Source organism: Gossypium hirsutum, chromosome D12, assembly GCF_007990345.1.
Source record: "Gossypium hirsutum isolate 1008001.06 chromosome D12, Gossypium_hirsutum_v2.1, whole genome shotgun sequence".
Lineage (NCBI taxonomy): Eukaryota > Viridiplantae > Streptophyta > Magnoliopsida > Malvales > Malvaceae > Gossypium > Gossypium hirsutum.
Genome location: NC_053448.1, coordinates 4,966,061 through 4,975,589, shown reverse-complemented (window position 1 = coordinate 4,975,589; position 9,529 = coordinate 4,966,061). Strand labels below are relative to the sequence as shown.

Genomic DNA, 9,529 nt, shown 5'->3' with positions numbered 1-9,529 from the left:
GATAAAATGAGTGACAAAAATTAAAATTTACTGAAATTGGGTGACTAAAATGAGTGTTCCTAATGGAAAATTAACTGCAAATAACTGAAATGATAACAATATGTAACGACAGTTATTAAATTACAAAATTTTCATTTTTTAGTGCCAAAAATAAGAATTTATAAAAGTTAAATGACTAATTGTATAATTTACCCAAAATATTGTGAAGTTGAACCACAAATTTGGCAGTTACACCAAGGGCAATTAGAAAAAGGCCAAAAAAAAAAATAAGAAGAAGAAGAAGAAGGTGGGACATGTTTTAGATATATAGATTATATTCATTGGGAGGTTAAAAAAAAGAAAGTGAAAGACCATGGGTGAAAAAAAGTCATTCTTTGGAGCCTTTTCAAGGTTTCTTTATTAACATTATATTTCTAAGTAGAATAATTTTATATGGGTGAAAAAAGTAATTTATATTAGAAATATATTTTTTAGAAAATTATTTAGTAATGAAAATAAGTAGAGTGTAAATGTTTTGATATTATTAAATATGTGTTTAATGTTTAAATTTGTAATTTATAATTTTTATTTAAATATGTATTTTTATAATTTTATAATAACTGAAATCACTATCCCCCAGAAAAATAGTTAAATATTGAAAATAGATTTTAAAATTTGTAATTGACAGAAAGAAGAAAACTGTAACATCAACTCTTATATTAATATATAAAGATTCTTTTTACAAAATAATAAAATGGAGAATTAATGTATATGCATTCCAGAATCCAGGTCAATTACCAAAAAAAAAAAAAAGAAGGAAAATTCAGGTCAAACTGCGACAACCCCAAAGACGGGAGAAATTCCAATTTGATTTGTTAATTCAGTTCTCGGACAGGTTCATTAGTCAATCGTAATTTATAATACAAAGACTTTCAACAATAAAATCTGTGTCTCAGATACCATCTCTTCTTTTTTCTATTCTCCTTTCTCTCTCTGGTATTCTCTTTCTCTTCTTTATCAACATCTAATATTTTATCCATGTTTTTCTGTATGCTCATCAAAAAGATGGGATTTTGGAGTTTGTGTATTTTCTTTTTTTACTTTATGCTCTGTTTGGAAGGGGAGAAAGAGTAGGGAAGTGTAAAGAAACTTTCTGCTGGGTTCCCCCCTCTGTTCGTCTTGACTCATCAACTTCTGGTTTTGAAATTAACGGAAGGTCAAAAAGTGTCTTCGATCATGTTTTTGGCTGCTTATTTATTGGAGGAGAGAAACAGTTTTTGTTTCCCATCTATTGAATACTAATTACTTGTTTCTTTTATATATAATTTCAAGTTTTTTTATTGGTTACTTGTGGATTGAACTTCAATCATGTGTATAAATTTAGAAGTGGCTTTTGGCTGTGAGATCGAAGACTTAGTGTATGATAAAAGTTCTAAGAAAAAGGAAGATCATAGCAAGCTAGGATCTTTGTGCTTACTATTTCAATGGCATGTGACAACTTTTAGTAATTAGATTGTTTTAATTTATTGTGAGCCTGTACAGGTAAAACTGAAATCAAACAACGAGGAGAGATGGATGAGAATGGAAAAGTACGCCCGAATTGTGCTAATGCTGCTAATCCCTACCATGTATGTGGTGCATATTGCCTAGAAAAGATTGCTGATGGCAAGGGATATAAGGAAAAGGATAAAAAGATATTAGGTAATCAATCTTACCCCCTTGTGCTCAATTTCCCGAACTGATCTTTGCGAAACATGTTATTCCACAGATGAAGTTGTTCAATTCTATTACTTCCTTTTGCATTTGGAAAGATGATCAATTCATTTTAGGAGTTCATAAACACTGGCATCCCTTATGCTTTCATGTACCATTGGTTTGTGATCGATTCAATGTAATTCATGCAAGGTGGATGATTGAAATCTAGTTTATGGTTTAAGTAACCTAATAAAAGTTTATTTGTGGAACTAAATAATCTAAAAGGTGAAGTTTGGTCTATCTTTAAATGTTTGGTAGAAAGTGTGAATAAGGAATATGTCATTTTAAGTCATTCTCGGCTCGACAAATAACAGAATTCCCAGAGAAAAGGGTATCTTCGGAAAATAATTTTGTTTCCATATCATCAAAAGCAGCTTGGTTAAATTCAGAGTACAAAGAATTTAAGTTTCTTGTTAGTACCTGAACAGTTAGGTTCCTTTGGTTCTTGGCTGATATAGGCATGTTGTTAAGCCTAACCTAGAAACTTTTAATTTATTAGCTTAAGTCAAAGCTTTGTTGATCACTTTCTAAAGGCAGGTTTTATTTGCATTTACATTTTTTAGATAACCGCTACGGTATAAAAGAAGTTGTGCGTAACAAAAGGACTGATGATGGAGGGAGATCGCAACCAAATTGCCCTAAAGCATCGAATCCTTACCACGAATGCAATGATAATTGCACCCAGAGAAGTTCCAAGGCCAATATTCAGGGAGTTAGAAAGGAATCAGGTCTCTGCTCATGATTAAAAGTTCTTTACTATATTATTGTTTAGGTTTTTGTTGATGTTCTAAAGCTAGGTGGTCATGTCTTTTTATTTGTTAGATAATCACAACGGTATAAAACAAAGTGAGCTTAGAAAAAAGAAAGGTGGCGAGGGAAGAGTGCACCAAAATTGCGGAAAGGCATCGAATCCATACCATGAATGTGATGAAAATTGTTTCAACAGAATTACAGAGGCCAAGAAAGAATCAGGTTTCTGATGATATGATTAAGAGAACTGTTGTATTTGTTCATGTGTATTCTGTGGGTTTTACAGACCTTTTTCTGAACATAGGCATACATGTTTTCAGTTTTATTTGTTAGATAGTCGCAATGTTATAAAACGAGGTCAACTTAGGAAAGAAGGATGTCGAGAGAACAGTAAGCATCTAATAATGCTTATCATGAATGCAACGAAAATTTCTTTGAAAGGAATAATGATGCTACACAGGGGATCAGAAATGAAACAGATTTTAAACCCCCCCTCACCCCAAAAGCCAAACCTTTGTCATAATTCTGTTACTCGTTATCACTAAGTTGCTAGAAACAATTCCACTGTAAACTTGTTTTGTTTTTATGTTTTTTGTTTGTTGGAGTTGCAGTTCTAATTTGGTGAAACAATAAGGAATACAGTAAATTCTTATAAATAGATAACTAAATACAACCTTTGGATAGAAGGACTCCTCTTGAACGGATCAAGATTATTTTCCCTCCCTTGAATGGAGACGGGATGGAATAGTGGAGGTAGTCAAAGGCCACATCAATCTTATTGTTGGCTATTCATAGAACCTTGGAGAATTTGTAGATGTTCTTAAAGAGTTTCGTAAGCCATGTTGTTCTTAGATCGTTGCATGTTTGATGATCTTGTTTTGGCATATTGTTGCATGCTGAGGGTAATTTTTAGTCTGATACACTTTTGAGACTCATTTCCACCAGTTTGATAACATCTAACGACTTGATTCTTCCTTGAGATTGATGTTCTCTTTCAAGGTACACAAATTCACTGTTGCATTTTCATGACTACAGTCTTCTCATTGTAGGTTCCAAATTTATTGATGATTCCAGAAGCTTTGACAGGAAAAAGAAGGGATCTGAGTCTCAGCCTAAGTCCCCTCGAGCACTTGAGATTACCCCTGCCCTAGGTGCAATTTACCATGGTGACCCCAACTCACTTGAGTCTCATTTATATAGGGAGAAGTTGGAAGCAGAGAATGCCGAGTCCTTTTCTTCTTTTGAGCAACACCCTGAAGAGATTTGTTCGCAAGAGCAATCTTTTGACAAGGCTCAAATTCAATACTCTCAACCGTTGCCTATGTCTGGCAAAATCATGGTTGTTCCCTCTTACAAACTCGCAAAGGCTTATACTTACATATGAAAGCTTAGTGATTCTTGATTTTTTATAAATGTAAACCTTTGCTTATATCCTCCTCTTTGACAGTCTCCTGGTGATACAGCAACCAAATTTAAAGGGGAGAAGATTCAAATTTCCTCTAAGGTAAGTTCAGATGCAAGTACCGAGGATGGGAGAGAAGATGTTACTAGCTCAGCTTTCAGTTTCACAGGGATCACCCAAGCTCTAGAAGAGAGTGATAAGGAAGATAACAAATCCATAATCTCTGAGTCCTGTGTTTCAGTTGGAAAATACCATGTGAAAGAAAGCATCTCCTCAACTCTACAGTCAATTTTCGATAAATATGGAGACATAGCAGCTAACTGTCAGTTGGAATCGTCTTCCATGCGTGCATATTATTTAGAGTGCTTGTGTGCTGTGGTTCAAGAGTTGCAATCCACTCCATTCAATGAACTGACCAAATCAAAAGTAAAAGAAATTTTTGCTGTTCTTAAGGATGTAGAATCTGCAAACATTGATGTTAGTTGGCTGCGTGCTCTGCTCAATGAAATCTCAGAAGCCATCAATCTTGCTAGTCAACGACAAACTTTTGAAGCCAAAAAGGTTAAGTATGAAAGTTCGTTAGAGTCTGTAAAGAACGAACTGGAATCTCGAATGGAAAATCTATCTCAGAAAGAAAAGGAGGCTGCTGATGCCCGGGAAAAAGTCGCAGAAATCAAGGCCCGTTTGGATGACATGGAACATGAATGTTCTCAGTTGGACAAAACTATTTCATCTATAGCATCAATCAACGAGAAGTTCCAGGGCAAATCTCTGGTGGATGAGCTCCTGTAATATTGTTTGCGAAGTAAGACATTACATAAATATTTAGATACCTTGATAGCGTCATGAAAGTGTTGTGTGTAGAGAAATTGATGATAGGGTTTCAAACTTGTTTTCGAGCACTATATATAATCTGATTCCTGGCTTTCTGGAATAAATGAACTGCCAAGAAAAATTAAGAGTCCTTGATGTTAGCCTCAGGACTTGGTTCATAATATGGGTCACATTTTGCATTTGAAATGAAAGAAGAGTTCAATAAAACCAGTTCCAACATTTCTCTGCTTGACGCTTTCCTTAATCCTTGGTGTTGTGGGATTTTGTGGTTGCTTATATACATCAATGCTTTTCTTGTTTGCAAGCTTTGAAATTGACCTCATCATAACAATCTGATTTGCCGCAATTACACATACTCGTGACTTTGTATTTGTAACGCACTTGCTCATCGTATCATCGGCCAACTCTTCTATAACCATGGTTCCAACACCCTTGAAAAGAAGACATGAATCAACTAAACTTCGATTGTTATCTAGGATGGTGTAAGAGATGTTTGTTTCTACAATGATTTTAAGTATATACCACAAAACGCAAAGCAAGAAATCGATCAACTCATTCAATCAAATTTGAAGGCTAAAGACTTAAGCATGCAAAAGAGGCATCCTCATATGAAATCCTCTAGAAACAGATTGGAAAGCAAATGTCAAGAAAAAGGGGCAATGTTGTAACTTTTTCAAACTTGAGAACCTATCACCGGTGAAGCTTCATACCCCAAGCATGTCGAATGCCCATTTGTTCTCCCTCCTAACAGCCTCTTCTGCCTCAATGGTGTAATCGTTCTTGATGTTGAAGGTAGTGCGAATCTCCTCAGGTCTCTTCCCCTTTATCATGTTGGCAACAGTTTGGCATGTCAAGTCCAACAAGCTCTCTATTTTCAAACAGTTGGCCGCCTGCAAGCAAACCCCATTCTCATGATAGTAGAATACAACCAAGATTCAAGAAGATGGCAGAATGGCAAATTGGGAAAAGAAAAGAAACTAACCAGGATGAGGTCGAAGAGGGTGTTTTGGTCAACCTTGACAAAATTAGCATCCCATTCGTAGAGTTCCTCAGGGGAAATGTCTTCCTTGCCAGCGGCGGAATTTACGTGCTTCTTGCAGTAGTCGAGAATCTTGGATAAGATGTCGCCGGAGACGCTATGGACATGGATGACGCTGTCGGGGCAACCATTTTCGTAAATGTATTTGATCGTCTGAGACTGGACTGCAACCGCTTTCTCTACCTCAAAAACCTTTTGGTCGGAGGTCCTCAACTTTATCTTGGTCGATGTCGATCCCATTGTTTCTTCCACAATTCTCTCGCCACAAACCCTTATCTTCAAGAACTAGAGTAGCAATGACAGAACAACGTCCTTCTAAACTTTGGAGGGATCGATATATGGTTAGTTGCAGCTATGAATTCTTAACAGACGTGTTATATATAGAACGCAACGATGTCGTTTGAGGGCCTTCTTTAGATTCTGTAGGAGTTGGAGAAACGAGTATAGAAGCCTTTCGATGGAAATTTTTTACCTTGAAAACAATGGAATTGGTTCATTTAGGAGCCCAAAACCGGCCTCTATTTTGTTGGGATCATAGATTGGTATGTCTCTTTTGAAGTGATGCGAAATACCGGTATCATAATTGAGGACTGTTGAGCAACAAGAGCAAGTTGATTGGTGATACAAGTCAAGAATTTCATGATTCCTAGTATCTGTGATGATCAAACAAGTTTTCTTGAACCATTTCTGACAATGTAGAAGATATCAAAATCAAAATGTCACTTAAAACTCTCGGAAAAACTCTTGGAGATGCTAATCAAACTTTTTTTTTTTTGACAATTGAGGCCTGCTATAATTTACCAAGCCCTCTAGGATAACCATTGAAGCCACACTGACGTTTTTGTGTCCAGGACACTAGCTAAAATAGTTTAACAAGACAATTATGGCCTTCATGCCAAAAGGAACAACTGTAGGTGGTTGATTTCCGACCAATTAGTCTTTGTAATATATACGAATGAAAGTGGATTGAATATTTGGAATTTTTGAATGATTCCAATTTAAATATGTAAATCTATATAAAAAAATTGAATCCGCAAATTATTCGAGTACTACAATCTAAATTTGAATTAAATATCATTATCCGTCAAATAATTTAAATAAAAAAATTTAAATTTAACATTTCCAATCATATATTGAATACTCAAATTTGCAAAAACTTGAATCTAAATTCGAAAATATAAAATAAAATAATTAATTTCAAATAAAAATTATTTATAATTAATTAATAAATGAAAATGAACAAAAGTAGTTACATAACAATCCAAACAAACTAAAACAATAATTTCACAACAATTTAATCATGCCTAATAACTTAAACATAAGAATTCCAAACAAAATTAAAAAATTCATAACAATTTGCAAAAAAAAAATCCAAATTTAAATTTTTCAAAAATATGTTGGACATTTCGCGAAATAAAATAAAATAAAACAAAATAAATTCATAATTAACAATAAATAATTGCAAATGAATAAAACATAATTAAATAGCAATCCAAACGAATTAAACATAACAATTTCACAACAGTTTAAATATACTTAACAACTTAAACATAAGAATTCTAAACAAATTGAAAGTTTCATACCAATTCAAAATAACTTAATTACTTAACACATGCTAATTGTATATATTATAATGTAACACCCCTCACCCAACCTGATTGCTGAGTCTGAGTTACATGACGCTTCATTTGTTGTTGGAGCAACTACAGTCAAGTACACAGTAAAATAATCATTCACATATGCATTTCAATATCAAACACCTTCATTTCAAGTTAAACAATTAATTTCCAAGTCTTAATCGAGCTTACGAAAGCTCTTTTGTCAACTTGAACATGAAAAATGACCAAATTGCAAAGTTTTCAAAGTTCAGGGCCAACGTCGTGACATAGCCAAAACAATGTCACGTCACGATTTCAGGCCACTTGACGTCACTATGTCACATACTGTTGGCCAACGTTGCGATGAGGAAAGATGATCTTCGGGACGAGGACCCTATATTTGGTAAAAATGAGTATTTGGTAATAGTTTCCAAACAAACCATACAATATATACATCATGTACCGATTTCAATTGAATCCAAACCTACCATAAACATGCTAAGCAAGCTCAACATCTATGTTTATCATCTTCTCAAAACAATTTTTATCTATACATCAAGAAAATTTAATATTTCATGCCATGAATCAAACACCAACCATATCATTCCATTTACCAATATTTATCTATGCTAAAGATCCTTAAAACATGCCAATTCACTTCCATTTCAAACACTTGTGAACACATATACACATCTAGAGCTTATAAGTATTTATACATAACCAAATACTACCAAATTAGGTTACATTTTTCAAGCATGCTACAAGTTACAATTGTTCAAACGAGTTTCCATTTTATTCATCAATCAAACAAACTACCATTTCTACCTCATTTTATACTATTCCATATGCCACACACTTGGCTACAAATCATCACATCATTAAGCATGCAATGCATATATGTTCATCTCCATATATGAATAAAAAATACCAAGTCATCATAAGTTACGAAACTCATCAAGACACCTTATACATCAAAGTATATACCAAAACACTTGTATACATGCCATAACTTCTTTACTCAAGATGAACAAATAACTACTGAAATGAGGATAGCGTGAGCTTTGAGACGATCTGACTTGACGTGTTTCACAAGGTGACAATCTATAAGGAAAAGAGAAAACAAACTAGGTAAGGATATAAAATGCTTAGTAAGTTCATAGGCATTAAATAAAACTTACCTTATCTTTTAACTAACACAATAAGCTACCATCACTTGATATAATTTGGCTAGACTTGGAAATTCAAAACAATAACAAGGTAAGTATTAACTTATAACAAAAAACATATCATTCATGCCATTTCGGATAAACAATCACAAGAACTCATTCAATTCAAGAATAATATGTTCACATACATAATCAAAGGCATTATACTCAATTTATTCTGTAGTCTTCCATTTGAACATCAAGTTCATTTACCTCTTTTCAATTTCTTGTTTATACATTAGCCATTTCGCTCTATGAACCCTAGTAAATGGACTCGGATACACAAATAACTACACCAACCCAATTGCTCGTCTGAGCTGAAAATATTTGTGCCATGTTACCTTTCCAGGATAAACCTTTATAATGACATATCTGATTTCTTGGCCAAGTTGAAAATACATACATGTCAGGTTACCTATCCAGACTAAACCTTTAAAACGACATCAGGTTACTCGTTTGAGCTAAACCTGTGTCACATGTATTTAAGTATCTGCAAAAAATGTTGGACCTCGGTAACCATCTGTAATCAATCTTTCACAAAAACCTATTGGCATGCCCATCGTATACTAACATTTACTAAGTTCACATGGGCATCTATTACACATATAATCATCACTTTTCAATTTAGTTCAATTCTCACCATTTCTATCATTTCACAAAATTGAATTTATAATAAAGCATACATAAATATAATTCAAATACATACAATCTAAGTTATGATTACCATATGAACTTACCTGTTCAAATAACAGGTAAATTGAATGTAACAGCCCAATTTTTAGTGATGTTAGAAATAGTGATTTGAGACCACTAAATCTGACGAGTGAGTTCAAAAATTTTATCACTTATTATTTACGAGTCAAGTGTGATTTTAGAAAGATTTTTGAATTGGTGATTTGTGTTTTAGAAGGATTTATTAGATAGAATGGTTTAGAAAATGAGGTATTAAGACCTCGATTTTATAAAC

The 9,529-nt window shown here is 33.7% G+C and overlaps 2 protein-coding genes across 6 annotated transcripts; one reads left to right on the top strand and one right to left on the bottom strand.

Annotated features, from left to right (window-relative positions):
* Positions 1–666: 666 nt before the first annotated feature.
* LOC107945064 (uncharacterized) lies at positions 667–4,927 on the top strand. 5 transcript variants are annotated; one of them, XM_041108284.1, is made up of 6 exons: positions 667–874; positions 1,522–1,680; positions 2,298–2,462; positions 2,557–2,706; positions 3,534–3,823; positions 3,932–4,927. In XM_041108284.1, the coding sequence occupies exons 2-6, from the start codon at positions 1,551–1,553 to the stop codon at positions 4,676–4,678; spliced, it is 1,482 nt and encodes a 493-aa protein (XP_040964218.1). In that variant the 5' UTR covers positions 667–874; positions 1,522–1,550; the 3' UTR covers positions 4,679–4,927. The 5 variants fall into 5 exon arrangements, with proteins under 5 accessions (XP_040964218.1, XP_040964221.1, XP_016734391.1 ...); XM_016878902.2 differs by having other exon boundaries at positions 736–975; XM_041108285.1 differs by lacking the exon at positions 667–874 and adding an exon at positions 998–1,195.
* LOC107945066 (SKP1-like protein 1A) lies at positions 4,329–6,486 on the bottom strand. Its single transcript, XM_016878904.2, has 3 exons — positions 5,703–6,486; positions 5,431–5,610; positions 4,329–5,151 (listed from the first exon to the last, which is right to left on the bottom strand). Exons 1-3 carry the CDS (start codon positions 5,997–5,999, stop codon positions 4,888–4,890), a joined length of 741 nt encoding a protein of 246 aa, XP_016734393.2. The 5' UTR covers positions 6,000–6,486; the 3' UTR covers positions 4,329–4,887.
* Positions 6,487–9,529: the final 3,043 nt, after the last annotated feature.

Coding starts and splice junctions, on each gene's coding strand:
- LOC107945064 (XM_041108284.1), top strand. CDS start 1,551: ATGGATGAGAATGGAAAAGTACGCCCGAATTGTGCTAATGCTGCTAAT. Junction 1,681..2,297: donor AAAGGATAAAAAGATATTAG/GTAATCAATCTT, acceptor TACATTTTTTAG/ATAACCGCTACGGTATAAAA. Junction 2,707..3,533: donor AGAGGCCAAGAAAGAATCAG/GTTTCTGATGAT, acceptor TTCTCATTGTAG/GTTCCAAATTTATTGATGAT.
- LOC107945066 (XM_016878904.2), bottom strand. CDS start 5,999: ATGGGATCGACATCGACCAAGATAAAGTTGAGGACCTCCGACCAAAAG. Junction 5,611..5,702: donor CCCTCTTCGACCTCATCCTG/GTTAGTTTCTTT, acceptor GTTTGCTTGCAG/GCGGCCAACTGTTTGAAAAT. Junction 5,152..5,430: donor GGGCATTCGACATGCTTGGG/GTATGAAGCTTC, acceptor CTTCTTTTCAAG/GGTGTTGGAACCATGGTTAT.